This window comes from Myodes glareolus, chromosome 11 (assembly GCF_982192425.1).
Source record: "Myodes glareolus chromosome 11, mMyoGla1.1, whole genome shotgun sequence".
Lineage (NCBI taxonomy): Eukaryota > Metazoa > Chordata > Mammalia > Rodentia > Cricetidae > Myodes > Myodes glareolus.
The window spans coordinates 21,276,771-21,292,378 of record NC_142036.1 but is presented as its reverse complement, the minus strand read 5'-3'; the positions used below and the strand labels follow the sequence as shown (position 1 = coordinate 21,292,378).

Genomic DNA, 15,608 nt, shown 5'->3' with positions numbered 1-15,608 from the left:
GGAGAAGTATGGCCTGAGGTAGTTGGTAAATGTTGATTCTAGGGAAAGAAAAAAAACAGGCCAATGGTCATGTAAATGTATACATTTATAGTCATCAACTTAAGTCACTTAATGGAGAGGGCACCTTGCTGTTTTTGTGTTTTTTAATATTTTGAGAAATACAATAAATTCCATGAATTTTGTGGTTTGGAGCTTTAGGATTTTGTGTCATAAATGTGTTTCAAGAGTGGCTGCCTTTAGTGGCAGCTCTAGAAATGTCAGTTTCTTCATTAACAATTTTATTTTCAAACACAGTTTCTGGTTTACAATGTGGTGAGAGACTTTTCTCACCGTGTGATCTTTTAGAATGCTGTGCCTCGCAAAATGGGAGCAACTCTCCTTTAATATCTATTTAGACCATTTTAAAACCGTGTGTAATTTTCTTGATACACCTAAACTCATTTTGAATAGTTGGGGGTCTATTGTGTGGGCACACACTCTGAAAGCTTTCTCTGTGTTATTGTTCAGGCTGTGAGAGAAAGAGAGGGTGACGGGTGGTGCCCAGAACGAGCTGAGGCCTCTAATCCTTTTATTTTTATGCAAGGCATAATTTTTATCAATTGAGAAAATTTGGTTATTTGCTGCAAGTAATTTCCCCCTCTTACAAAATGATAAGTCTTAAAAACCATGTATATTCTGGTATTTTAAAACTGTGCCAATATTTCAGAATTGTACCAAAAATTAGTTGATGTGGCCATGATCCTTATGGCTTGTGTGCTTGTCCTTGTCGGACAGTGGGGGACCACTCTTCTGGGGGTTACTTAGTCATCAAGCACTAAGGGCTGGGAAAATACCAGTCAGGGATCAGATGTTTGTAAGAAAACCCTGCTGGATGCACCTCATGTTCACTTATTTATAAAATGGTGAAAGGGTTTCCCCAAACTTGTATATTTTATTTTTCAAGTACCATATTTTACACGTTACTTTTATGATTAGATCTGTTGCCAGCAGTACTGTGTTGTGAATATGGTTTTATTTTAAAGAGACATATAGGAAACACTGAATGAACTGCCATGTGCATCAGAGACTCCCAGATGAATGTGGGTCTGAATCTTTAGATCCCAAGAGGCAGTAGCATTCTGAACTGCAGCAAGTGGTCTAAGTCTAGACCACAGGGACAAGCAGTAATAATTAGCATAAGAGTGTCAGGTTAGGGTGTTTGTCAGAGAACATTGGTTAACTGCAGTGTGGCGGTTACCTCGGTGCCTGCCGTGTGCCTCTGGACTCAAAGCTCACTGGAAGTGAGAGCTGCTTGGTGTTGGTTTGGAGATGGCTGTCAGGACAGCCTCACAGTCACAACATTTTTTGTTTTCTTTGTAGATTTAACTTTAACATTCTAGAAATGAAAACCTCAAAATATACCATGGAATTTATTTTGCAATATCAAAGCTTTTCATTTCTTCATGGGTCAGTCTTTTTAGCTTATTTTTATTAGTGTAGGTTAATTGTACATGATAATGGTTTCGTCGTGGTGCTCATTCTTCTGTAGAATGCCTTTGTTCTAGCCACTCTCCCATATACGCCTTTTCTCTTCCCACCTACTCCCTTCTCATCTGCTTACCTACCTGGTTACTTAGTTTCCTTAGGGTTGGTAGAGAGTCCTGCTTGAGGCTTTACTTACAAAACCACACCAGCAACCATTACCGCCTGTATGCACTCATGGAGGGGCGGGGCTTTATGAGCCCCTCTAGCTACCACTATATTATAGTTAAGAAAATCCCAGATTGTTAGTCAGCCATAGTGTACTGGCTGTGTGAGTGGCGGATGGTGCTCACTAAAGTCTGAGGTTTACTGTGACTGAAGTAAACAGTTGAACAGAAACTAACTGAAAAAAAAATTTTAATTTTAAAACTGATTTTCCAGCTAAGTAACTAAAACCGCCCATGATCAGAATACCTTTAGAAACTATAATTACTTGTGTGGGATTAGAAATTTTATCTCAGATTCAAAGAAAATTCTGTTCTTTTTTCAAAAAGAAGTTGATTAACTATCGACTACCAGGATGCCCTCATTCTAGTACTGTGGGTCATTCTAGTCCAGAGAGCTTGAGGCTGGGGAAGAACCTGAGGTCAGTGCCAGGCAGTGTGGTCAGGCCAGGGAGAAGAATCCCCTTTTGATTGTGAGGTGGAAAGGAGCTGTTCCTAGGGCCTTAGATCAGGATTGGCTGTGAGTGGCAGCAGGGATGACTGCCCTGTTAGCTCAACTCAGTACATTCCTGCCTGTGAGCTTGGGGAGTAGGCTGTAAAAGGCAACCCTCTTGCTTGTTGTGCCTTGTGTAACCCCAGTGTATCCCCAGGAAGTGTGAACTCGGAAGTTGCACTGGAAGTTAATGTTTCAAATTTTATAATACCAATCTTGGGGAGAAATGCTGGGATGTGCTTTCCCTGGTGAGCTGCGACTGGACAGTAAACTGACGTTCCTAGACTCTCCAGCCACAGCTAGGCCCTGTGTGGAGTTCATCTCCACAGACATCAGGCAGGCAGACATAAAGAGATTTGGGCTTCTGACCCTCCGTTTTGTGAAGTAATGATTACTGACGTGACTTTCTCTGATTCCTCTTCAAGGTTCAAGAACCAGGAAGAAAGCCCAGAAGTAAGCGAGCTTCCAGGAATCAACTTCTGCATACTCATTTGACTTTTTTCTCCTTTTCTACTTTATGTGTTATTTTCATGTGAGTCTTGTGGGGTCGTAGTAATAATTAAATGGCTATTTTTTTTAAAAACAAACTTTATTAAAATGAATGTTTTGTGTACTTTATTGAAGGATAGTTTATAAAATCCCTGAATCTTTTGTCGTTACAACCTATGTGGTTTGGGGGGCCTGAGAGTGTGTGCCAACCCTGGCTGCTATGCACTCTCCAGAGTGAATAGGCTCGGTTTTAGGGAGGTACAGAACTTAAAGGTCTCTTTTGCTCGGTGTAACTATACAATTTGTTACGACAATAAAGTTTGGTCTACATGGATTCTGTTCTTTTCCACAAGCATGAATTGAATACCTGCTGTATGCACAAAGGAGGAGTTCAGTAAATCCAGTGTATCTGAGAGAAACATGCACATTTGAAAGTCAGATTATGTAAGACTAGTGTGGAGGGTAAATGATAGGAGGACAGTAGACAGTGATCACCCAGTGGTACAAGACCAAAGATGTTAAGTACCTGGTGCCCTCCAAGGAAGTCCTATGCGCAGGATGTGCAGAACCTTTCTGGGGTGGTCTCAATAGGAATGGCTCCTATAGTCTCCTGTGTTTGAATGCACTGTTAGGAGGTGTGACCTTGTTAGATAAAGTATGTCACTGTGGAAGTGGGCTTTGAGGTCTCTGATGCTCAAGCTATGCCCAGTGTGGGCTGCTGTCTGCGGATCAAGATGTAGAACTCTCAGCTCCTTTTCCAGCACAATGTCTGCCTAAACACTGCCATGAAGATGATGGACTAAACCTCTGAAACTGTAAGCCAACCCCAATTAATGTTTTCCTTGACAAGACTTGCTGTGGTCATGGTGTCTCTTCACAGCAATAGAAACCCTAAGATACCCCCCATTTAGATGTTTTTTTTTTTTTTTGCAAGTTTCATTTTTGTAAAAATGATAATTTGTAAAACAAATTTAAGTGCTGTAGAGGGTTTTTTTTTGTAGTTGTTTTTCTGGTGCTTTGATTCTGATTTACATAGCTCATTTGTCCTCAAACTCCTGACCTGCCTGCCTCTACTTCCCAAGGGCTAGGATTACTGGTGTGCGTCTGCCCTACAGTAGTTGCAGAGAATACAGTCATGCACCACACACTAGCTGCAGGGATTATAGGTGTGTACCCCACACTAGCTGCAGGGGTTACAGCTGTGCACCCCACACTAGCTGCAGGGGTTGCAGCTGTGTACCCCACACTAGCTACAGGGGTTATAGATGTGTACCCCACACTAGCTACAGGGGTTATAGATGTGTACCCCACACTAGCTGCAGGGGTTACAGCTGTGTACCCCATACTGGCTACAGGGGTTATAGATGTGTACCCCACACTGGCTGCAGGGGTTGCAGCTGTACACCCCACACTAGCTACAGTGGTTACAACTGTATGCCCCACATTAACTGCAGGGATTATAGGTGTGTACACTCATGCTAGATAGAAAATTTTCATGATTAGAAAATATAAGATAGCTTTCCAAGTTGTTTGAGGAATAAAGCTCAGAAAATATAGCATGTTTCTGAACAATTTCAAGAGACATTCCTCAAAAATTAGTTAGAGTAATCAGGATTGGACATAATGTTGTAATGGGTGAAGAAGTTGCCTGCCTATACTATGTGTAGTGTGTTTGGTACTGTGGGCAGCCATCGTGTATGCTCACTGTAACTGGCACAACCTTGGACAATCCTAAAGTCATCTCGGTGCTTAAAGACAGCACTGAGTAAACAACTGTGTGGATGGACAGCAGTACAGGGCTGTGACTTCGGCGGCTCTGTGAACTGTTGAGTTGTCACATGGCATGGTCATCACAGGGACAAGGTGCTGTCAGGAGTGCAAAGCTGAGCTGCAGCTCCCAGAGGCTGGTAAGTCAGTGCTCCAAAGTTACAGCTGCAGGACTGGGGGAAAGGAATTCATTTGGGCAGAGGCTGCTGCTTTCCTTAGAATGTAGGATTATAATACTGAGCAGTGTGTTGGGTCCTAAGTCTATTTGTAATACCTAAATCGACTCCCAAGTTCTGTCTTAAACACATTGATGCTTAAAATAGGATAAAATGTGTGTGATGTGTTTTTGTCTATGTGCCGTAGCCTTTTTTATTTTTTAAAATACAAAACAGCACAACCTGTTGGTTAAATATTAAGAAAACAAATATTTCCTCACATATTGTTTTAAACAAGTGCTGACATTTTCTCAAATGTTACTATATTGGCAGGGCTACATAAATTAGCAAAGAACTACTAGCCAGAAGTAGCCCGATTGATTACCACCAACTAGCTGGGTCTCTTGTTCTTCTGCCTTCACTCCCTATGGAGTACGATTCTTCGCAGGTCCAGCCACGTCAGCACCTACAATCGCTGTATTATCTGCCCGTTTCGGGTCCTTGAGTTTTAATCTTGCCAGTTCCTGAGAGAGTGGGTTTGCAGTCTCTGTTCTCCTCTCGTGGTGCAGCACTCACACTCTAACCTGTGCGCTTAGTTCTGTTCTCGGCGATGTGCTGTCTCCTGGCCCCAGGGTCATCCCCTGTGACAGGCTCTTCTGTCGAGCACAGAAGGATTCAGCAGTGGTGGTAACCTGTTGAGCCCTAGGAGAAACAACTTCCTGTGTTCTTCAATAGTGATTTCTTAAGACAGAACACTGTTATTAGAACCGTAAACACAAGCTCATTTCCTTGAATTACTGAATTAGCTGTGCCTATCCAGACCTGAATAGTTGCCCAACACTATTCAGTGTGGGGGTGCAAGGTTTGTCTTTGTGTATCTGGATACGTGCTGTAGAGTACTATATTTCTTTTCTTTAATGTTGTGTATTACAGTGATTGGAGGGTTTTAATAATGCAGAACCATTGTAGAAGATTTAAAGTATACAGAAAAATGCCTTCACCACCACGTTCAGGTACTCACTGTTCACAGTCACTTAATTTTGAATTTTTATACTTTATTTTAAATACCTAATATACCACTCCATGGTCTTCTTTTTTAAGTCCTACAATGTTTTAAATGTTGTACTTATTTCATGGACATAGCTATAATGTGTCTTTTCTTCTGGATTTTTGATCTCATCTTTTTATAACTTTAATATTGGACTTAAAATTCTTATCAGTGTTTCACATTATAAACAATATTCTTGAACAAAATTGGGCAGAAATCATTGTCAACATCTGTGATTCCCTAGCTTTAAAGAAGTGAACACTAGGTTAAAGACTAGGAAAGCTGCTGAACTGGTGTGTGCTCTCATTATCAAAGTCTGTGAGCACTTTACCCTCATTTGCCTGGTCTCCATCTTGATGGCATCTAATTCTGTGGGCAAATGTTGGTGTCCCATCTGCCTTCTACCTGAGCCACACCTGTCCCCTACCATAAGCTGAAGTCTAATCTCAGGTGTGAGTATTAGAAGGGGGTTTTGGAAAATAATGGGGTACCCAGGGTGGAACCTGCTGAGTGACGTCAGTACTGTTCCTTGTAAGAGGAAGCAGAAGGTGTGGTCTCTTTCCTGTGTATGGCTTCACCAGGAATAGTGTCTGCATCTTGGCCCGTTGTATAAGCTACCAACTTCTGGATTTGCTCTAGCCTCAGCCAAGCTGTGATTGTTTCCTTGGTCAGATGAATTTGTTGTTGTTGCTAGCTAAATGATTCTTTATTTGTAAATTAGCTTTCTGTCTTCTCTTCGGTGAGTTGTGTCTATTGCTCATAGGATAATGACCAGAGCCATTTGCCATGTCTTTTTGTTTGTCTTTCCAGTTTTCATAAGGATCTGTTTTTATGGCTTTGGTCTGTTGTTTACCATTGTAATTTCTGCCAGTGTTTTAAAATATCTTCTAACCAGAAGTCAGAAATATTCTGTTGTAAAGTTTCTGAGTTTGCAGTTGAAGTAGGATTTGTTGTGGTACATGTGTGCCATTAGGTGAGACTGATACTTTGGGGATGTCCGTTCAGTAGCCCCTCCCTCTGCTTCATTTCTCTCCAGTTCTCATCTCAGGTCTGTTCCCTGGTCGGTTCTTAAGTGTCACCAGTCTGCTGATTCTTATTCATTGTCCAGGTTATATTAACAGAAATGGAAATGGGAGACATTTAGCTTATTCTGCCACCACTACAGAAGTCAAATCTTGGGCCCGTGAGACGGCTCAGAAGGTAAAGGTTCTTTCTGAGCAAGCCTGGTGACCTGAACTCGGTTGCCAGGACCCATGGATAGAACTTACTCTACAAAGTTAGCTTTTGACCTCTACACACACACACACACACATCTGTCACACCCCTGTCCCCCAAATAATAAAGTTTTAAATTTCCAATTCCTACCTTTGACAATGCTATTTCTAGTCTATTTCATGCATATGTACTAACTTGTAGCAGTAGGTCAGATAATGGTTTTTAGTTTTTAAAGGTTGATGCATCATTGTGTAACACACACAGGCACACACATGCATGCACAGAGGGAGAAATTTTCTGTGGTTATTTTCTGCAATTGCTAACAGCTGAATTTGCTCAGTGCAGAAATGCTACTGCATCCCAAGCTACACTACAAATTTAGGAATGCTCCAAAGCTACAAACTGCTGCGTCCTCGGTAAGGCCGTCCTAGAGCTGTGCCTGTATCCATGTGAGTGCAGCCTTAGGAAGTGGGGGTGGCAGCATTTCATCTGTCGAAACCCCACAAGCAGTCAAGGGTGTGCCTATGTGCAGCCGCTGATAAACACTACCAGATGTGTACATGAAAACCTTTTACAGCATTCACTTTTTGGGTCTTGTTCTTCAGCTCAGTTCCAGGGGATCCAATGCCCTCCCTCTTCTGCTCTCCTTGGGTACCCGACACATGCACAGTGCACAGACATGCATAGAGGCAAAGCATTTGTACAGATAATAAGAAGATCTTACAAAACTGAGAAAAGTACTCACTTTAACCTTCTGAACTTGGTGGAAATTGGTACAAAATTTGGGGTGACATAATTCTCGGCTCTGAGAGAGGTGCTGCACGTGTCCTCATACCTTCCCCATCCGGGGCCAGTGTGCTGTAGCCCTTACAGCATCAGAGTACCTGAGCACAGCTAATGAGGACTGGAAGGTCCTGGGGCTGGGCAGGTTCTGGCTGGGTAGTGCACAGAGGTTCTGGAAAGAGAGGAGGAGTGGCATTCTAGCACCGGTGTACAGCAGCCCCAGAGAGCTGTCTGCTGCCTCCTCTACATGCCCGAGGACTGTTTGCAAGGTAGCAAGCTGCCTGAGAGGAGTTTATATGCAGGAGATATATCTTTGGTGCCCCCAAGGCTGGGCAAGCAAGATGACTCGGCAGTTCAAAGGCCCTTGACCATGGATGCCTGAAAACCTGAGTTTGTACCAGAACTCATGGTTGAAAGAGAGAGCTTAGCTTTAAAGTTGCCCTTTGACTTGCACACATATGCACACAGAAGCCACTCACACACAAATATACACCATGCAAATGTGCTCTCATACACGTGCATACCAACAATAAAGCTTTATATATACACACACATACATACATGCATACATACTTGATGGGTTGTTTTACACCCATCCAAGAGTGTAAAAGCACCCTGACATTCTGTCTTTATTCAGTGACTAACAATATGGAGTCCATTAAGCTGGAGAGGTGCATATCCTAGGCTGGTTGATATTGTAGTTCCAAGGTGTATCGTCTAGCTCCCGTGTGCCTCTTAACACATGCACATTGTGAGAACAGAAATCATTAGCTGATAGTTAAAAGCTTATGAAAATATAATTTTCATACTATGTAATTTGAAGAGTTTTTCAAGTATTTTTTAAGATGTGCATAGTTTTGGTTCAGAACCCCGCTCCCCACTCCTAAATTCCCAAACCAGGGATTTGCAAAGCTCATGTATCCAGGTGCTGCACCCTACAAGGTGTGCTTTCAATATGCCATGCAAAGTGTTAAAAAAATCGGGTGGCTGAAATTACATCAAAATTGTGTCTGGGTTCCTGTCCCTGTAGAGGTCAGAGAAACTACAGTCTGCAGAAACACAATTTGAGATCAAGAATCCTAACACCCGCTTTTCCCAGGGAACTGGTGATGCACAGAGTGTTGGAGGGGCCAGGCTAAGTGAGCAGCTGCAGTAATGCCCAGTTGTCTGTTAGTGTAGCAAAATCAAGGGGAAATAGGAAACTTTAAGACGGGTGTCTTTTTTGGTGTTATTGTTGATAGCCCTATTTGAATGTAAAGTTCTGAGCACAAAAGAAGCGAGCCATCTTTGGGCTGCATTTACTGCTCTTGATGACTCCAGTTGTGTGTAAATATTAGAAAACAGCAGGGTCCTGCATCCCAAGAATCACTTGAGCTGTGCCACAAGACAAGTGTCCTTCCTGGCACTGTAGTCATACTACCCGGCTCTCCCGCTGTTTCTAATCTGTGCGCACAGCCGTGAAAAAACTGGACTGACATTTACAGGCACAGCAGGGAGACACTTGACTAGGGAATGTTAAAGACTCCAGTACCTCCATTCAAAGTGGCCACCGCACATGCGATAAATCTTCACAGGAGAGCTGGGCGGCACTCAGCTGATGCCATAACGAGGGGATCTGTAATGAAGCAAAGGAGCATGGCATCTCTTCAGCTCAGCTTCTGAGCAGTCCCGTATTTATTGTTGTCTTTATTTAGACCTAGATATTAGAGGGAGATGGAGTCTGTGGAGGTGAAGGAGCTTTTCCTTTGCGCTGTGCTTTTTGGAGGGTCTCTTATTCTGGTCTTACTCCTTCGTCTACTGGAGTTGTGCAGGATTGTTTTTCAGGCATAGCATTTGCTCCACAAGAGGAAGTGTTCCTGAAACAGGCTGGAACCTGTGTGGAAAGAGGTCAGCTGCCTTCAGACTAGAGTTCCATGGGCCTTCCTCCCTGGCTGGTGGCAGCAAGCTGCCAGATTTGTATGCCGCAATACCAGAAATGCAATTAGGTTTGCTGCGCAGTGTCTGGTTGACTTCTCAGTTAAGAGTCTCTTTCCCTATGGGAATAAGACTAGACAGACTGTCATTTGCTGCTCCTAATTCTGCTTAGCATCATCACTGGGGCTTTTTTTTTTATTTTGTAATTAGCTATCTTAGTTGGCTCTTAAATTTTAATAGCCAATAGAAGCTGTGTTTTAGCCAAGTTCCATATCTAAATTGCATTCAGTCCATTAACAAAGTTGGTTAAAAGGCTATTAAAACTGAAGCCAATGTATGGTGGCTCATGCTTGTATCTTCACAGTAGCAGTTGTAGCCTAAAGGAATGTGCTCCCTTCTAACAAAGTTCTGTGTGCGCTGGACTCCTCCTCCCCAGGGGAGAAGGTGGTCAACAAGATGTTTAGCGTGTGGGCATACCTTGCCTGGTCCTCTTTCTTCTGCCCGAGGCTGCTTTTCAGGTTTGAATTGTTTGGTTGGTAGTGATGGAGGGAGAAGGAAAGACACACTGAATCCTCCAAATTGAAATTGACAGTTTTTGAAAAGTGAATAATTGAAATGATGTTTTTTTTTCTCCTTTCAGCTGATCAAAATTATTAACAAAACCATCTGAGGCACCTTCTGGTAGGAGTGTAGTCTTGCTGGGTTCGCTTTGTGAAACATTCTGGCAGACACTGAAAAAAAAAGGAAAACTGTAGTGGAGCCAGCCCATAGGCGCAGAGCGCTCATTGCCTAACTGACAGGCCCATTGCTGCCCTGTTAGGATCAGAAGGCTGGCCGAGCAGCCCCACCCTGCCACCTCGCTTTTTCAGATTTTAGTTTCTGTGTTGAGTCCTTCCTTCAATATGTATCCTTGCTTTAGTTCTCCCGTTTCAGAGACACTCAGTTTCACAGATTTTCACCATTTGTGCTACAGACTGTCAAGAGAAATTAACCGTACTGGGGTGTGGTGGGTTTATATCTCTTAATCACTGTGACCCTGGAAATGAAGATTCAGGGAGAAGCCAGGATGTGTCCTGCTCCTTGACTCAGCTCAATGTCTAAAGCAGTTGTCCTCCCTTAAGCGCCCCCATTTTGCCAATGTCGTGTTTTCTGCCTCAAAAATAGGCAAATTAAAAACCCAGCCCGAAGTGATAGCATTTTCCTCCACACAGAAGGTTCTGGGGGTTGTGCCACACTGCTTTTGAAGCAGACATGTTTGCTGAGTTCTTACGTCTCTGCACTCACTCCTAAAGTTAGCACTGTTGTCCTGCTACCACTGAGTCCACTTCTGTGGCATTGAGGCCACTTGACAGCCGCAATGGAGGTGGATCCAGAGAAGCCCGTGTGCATTTTCATGCCCTCCACCCCGCTCCATGTGTGCTGGGGTCCTCGTATTTCCATCCCATTCCCATTCACAGCCTTTGCCTGAGGTCTGAGGCAAGTGGGTGAGAGATGCTACTGTCAGGGCAGGACTGCCAGTGCTGCAGGGCTCTGCTGACTTTTGCACTGTACCAGACGCTGGGAAAAAAGACAGAAGGGCCAACTTCATTCACCCAGATCAATGCAGTGAAGCCAGCACAATGAGAATGTGTGTGAAACATGAATCGGCCTTGAATAAAGTAGAACTAGCTTCGAAAGTCAGGCCAGTGAAGGTTGCAGAGTATAGCAGTTATCCCCTACGGCTGTTTTACATGCAGAAGGTCTGGGTTCGAGCCCCCATGGAGCCATGGTTACAAAACAAACATTTTATTTTGAAGGTACCCTGGATGAAAACAAGAATGTGAGCTTTTGTTTATTTTTTATTTTTTTAAAGCCAGGCATGGCAATGCATGCATTTAGTCAAAGCATTTAGGAGGCATAGACAGGCAGATCTCTCTGAGTTCAGTGCTAACCTGGTCTGCATTAGTAGTTCCGGGACAGCTACGTACTAGAGACCTTGTCTTGAGAAAACAAACAGAAAATCAGACCACACCCCTCTGAGAGGTCGGATGGGATGACTCCTGTGTGAAACAAGACGGTCCTGGAGGGCCTCCTAGCTGTTGGCTGGCCCCGATGGACTGTGGATACACAGCCCTCCTCTGACATTGGGACACATGTGCACGTGGTACATGACAGAAAGATCGGGATCAAGGTGAGCAGCGGGAATTCCAAACCTCTCAGAAGCTGCATAGAGAAAAATGCTGCTTATTGTGCTAAGAAAGGAAGAGAATTCCTGACCCAAATAAAATGTAACCGTGTCTATGCTATGGCAGCATGAGCCTGACAGAGCAGTTCGGTGGACTGCATGCTGAGTCGCCCACCTTCACCAGAGAAAACTTGGGGAGTGGCTTCCTGGAGTCTACTCAGGCCTGAGCGCAGACCCACAAGCCCCCAGTGACCTGCTCCAGTTGCCGCCGTGTCCCAGGCTGCTGGTCTCAGCCCTAGCCTGCCCATGCCTGCAGTGTTGGGTCACGTTCCTGAGTCAGCGTGCTCTTCCTCAGTTTACCTGTCATTCCGTGTGACACGTCACCAGTTGCCTGAGGAATGGATATGTGGGAGGTGAACCCTTTTGAAGTCTTGCTGATGTCAAATGCCTTTGTTCTGCCTTTCCTCTTGACTGATAGTTTGACTCATAGCGGATTATAGATAGGAATTAATTTTTCTTAAGAACTTTGCTGGCTCCATTACTGCTGTTTAGCAAACTCAGAGTTGCTCTGGCTTCTGTTCTGTGTGTGCCACTTCCCTCCCTGCTGTATGGCGGGCTGTCTTTCCCTGATTGTCTTCATAGAGTGAGTTGGTGCGGGGCTGTTTCCTGGGTGTGTCCTGGAACTTTTGTTGAAATATCTTTTTGACAGTTTCCCCTTTCCATTTCCTCTGTTCTCTCATGAAGTTCCAGAACATTCATTGTCTCCTCTCAGTTGCTGTACTGCCAAGGAGATTTTCTTAATGTTCTCTTCCAAATCTCTGGAATGAAAAAAAAATACTATGTTTCTAATTTCCAGGAGTTCTGCTCTGTTTTCTAACTTAATTTTAACAATACGATCCTGGTCTTAGTTTGTAGCTGCAGGCGTTTACATCCCCAAAGATTTTAATTGTAGTACATTAGTGCTTCCTGTCTTCATGTACTTTATTTTATTTTATATGCATTAGTGTTTCCCATGGGTGTCAGGTCCCCTGGAACTGGAGTTACAGACAGTTGTGAGCTGTCATATGGGTGCTGGGAATTGAACCTGGGTCCTCTGGAAGAGCAGTCAGTGCTCTTAACCGCTGAACGCTCTTTCCTGCCCCTCCACATAGTTCTTTTATTATTGTAATTATTATTTTTTTAGTGGTGTGTGTGTGTCTGTATGTGGATATGTATGCTTGCAGCTGTCAATTCTTCTCATATGTAGATCTAGGGATGGAACCCGAGTCCTCAGGCCTTGGTGGCAAGTACCTTTACCCACAGAGCCATCTCTCCAGATCCAAATGAGTTTCTTCAAGGGATGTCATTTGTCTTGGTTGTCTTTCACTGGGATGGCTTTCTCAGGTGCTCTGTGGCTGTGCAGGAATGAGCTGTCAGCCAGGTCAGGTGACTGGAATTTGGAGTCTCTATGAGGGACGGTGTTTGGAGCTGTCATTTTCTTCAGCCTGACTGGTGGTTTTTAGAAGAATTTAATCCATCCTGCGATCTCCAGGAAGCTGAGTCTGACACGAAGGTTTCCATGCAGTGCAGATGGCTTCTGCATGTGGTCTCAGTGAGAAGAGAAGGCTACTCTGAGGATGGGGCAAAGGCCAGTCGTTCAGCAGACCACAGCTGAGAGCACCTGGCACTCATGTTTCTCCAAAGTGCATCTCACAAGCTGGCCTTGGGGACCAGCATCTCTCCACTTCTGAGCTGCACCAAGGGAGGTGCACAGTTCTGGCAGGTGTGCCAGCCACCCTTAGAGAAGGAAGGAGAGGGCTGGCAGTCAGACTCAGGACTTCGGGGAAATTATGTTCTTGTGCCTGGGCAGGGATGGGAAGATTTGAAGTGCTGCCTCCCCTCCCTTTCTCGTCTCCTCTGGGACAGTGAGCCCAGTCATTTCCCTGGAGAAGACGTCCTGGCTTTCTAGCAGAGGTTCAGCTCTCTGCTTGTGGTTGGGAAGTGCTGCAGGGCAGTGTTTGCAAGGAACTTCTGCCGCTGACTCAAAATCGTTTAGGTGTGAATGAGTCTATTCTGGGATTTTTCTTTGGTTCTGCTGAATGCTGTGTTCTTGCCTCTGCCCCTGTCACTTAAAAGTCACTCTATCTGGGGGCTGAGGTGGTAGCTGGTCAGTAAAGTATTTGCTGTTCAAGCCTTAGGACCTGCATTTGATCCCAGGCGTGGTGGCGTACATGTATGATTCCATCCCGGGTAGATCTGTGGAGCTTTCTGGCTAACCAGTGGAGCCTGGTGGGTAAGCCCCAGGTCCGGTGAGAGATCCTGTCTCGGAAAAACAGCAGCACGGTGGGTGGCTTCTGAGGAACAATACTTGCAGTTGACCTGATCTGATCCTCACATGTGCACATGCACCCACACACATGTGCAGCACATGTTTCTAAGCCATATGCCTTATTCCTCTGTTCTGTCCTCTTTTACAGCTGGTGACAGCTGCTTGAGAGCCTTTGCATTTCAGGTTTTAGAATAAGTTTGATATGTCTACAAAGCCCTCGGGATTGTGATAGGAACGGCATAAAAATTAACTGACCCATTAAGGAGGAGTTGGGATTTTTCATATATGACTGACCTCATAATATATCTGTCCATTTGTTTCCAGTATCTTTGATTTCTTTCACTTGTTTTTAAGTTTAGGTAACAAGTCTCGTACTCACTTTATTAATTTGTTTATTTCACCTATTTCATTTTCTTAATTGCTATATTTAAAAAATTCAGCTTCCACAGACCATTGTTGCATAAAATATAAATAATATATATGTCTAATATATAGTTCAGAATGAAGCCTCATGCCTGCAGTCCTAGCATTCTGGAGACTGAGGCAGGAAGATCGTGAAGCCAGCCTGGTAAGATTGTACCTCAGTATGAAACAGTGAAAACTGAGGTGTGTGTCTAATGTATGCATGTGTATGTGCTTGTGTGTTAAGGTGTGTGTATGTATGTGTTCCTGTGTTGATATTGCATCCTATGACACGGATGGTGTCTGTTGTTCTGTAAGCTTAGATGTTGAGTCCTTTCTTGTGACCAGTGAGCTCTTCGCTCTCCTGTGTCCACTTCTCAGTGCAGCTGCATCTTTAGATGAATGGCTGCTCTGTGGCTCCCTTGTTACATCAGGTACCACTGCTACTGTGGTGAACTGTAATACTGTTTCCTATTTTTAAAATAAAATCCCCCCTTTTCCCTCCTGAAACTAAAAGTTGCCTTATTAATTTTATTCTAAGTTCTCTGCATATTGTTGCCTATAGCTTCTTCTCTGTGTCTATTATAACACCAGGCTCTTTCAGCATCCCCTCTTCCCCTTAACTGGAGACCTCCCTCCTAGGGCTGTTCTTTATGTTAGTTCAGTCTAATGTCAGGGAGTCCCAGGGCCCCTTCCCCTGCTCTCCAGCTGGTGCTCCTCCCTTGGACAGCGCTCTCTCTCTCTCTCTCTCTCTCTCTCTCTCTCTCTCTCTCTCTCTTGTCTTCTGCTTTTCACTAGCATGTACTCAAAAGTTTCTTTTAAAGGTTCATAGCAAGATATTTATATATTGTTTGAAAATATTTTTATCTTTGCATATAGAAGCTTAACTGGGTATAGAATCTGGGCGCAAATAATTCTTCAGTTTTTGAAATGGCTACCTCTCTATCTTCTGTGTAGCATTTCAAGTATAGCAAGATCTCATTCAGTCTTAACACCCCGAACAAGAGTGCTGTGATTTCCCAGTACTCTCTGTTGCCTTGCCCAATGCCACATAGTTAATGAACTATCTAATAGTGTCTGAGCCTCCATTAGCTACTACATGGAAAGAATTGGGTTTGACACAGTGAACTGATTTAGAAGGATGTACATCTCCCAGATGTGAAGTAGGACTGACCAATACTTACA

General features: G+C 43.9%; 1 protein-coding gene across 5 annotated transcripts in view; it reads left to right on the top strand.

Annotated features, from left to right (window-relative positions):
* Vrk1 (VRK serine/threonine kinase 1) overlaps window positions 1–3,001 on the top strand; it is a 76,644-nt gene extending 73,643 nt beyond the window's left edge. For all 5 annotated transcript variants that reach the window (XM_048431242.3, XM_048431241.3, XM_048431239.3 and 2 more), the window contains one exon: window positions 2,604–3,001. In XM_048431242.3, the coding sequence (XP_048287199.1) occupies window positions 2,604–2,714 (111 nt within the window). In that variant the 3' untranslated portion in view covers window positions 2,715–3,001. The remainder of the gene's footprint in view (window positions 1–2,603) is intronic.
* The last annotated feature ends 12,607 nt before the right edge of the window (window positions 3,002–15,608 follow it).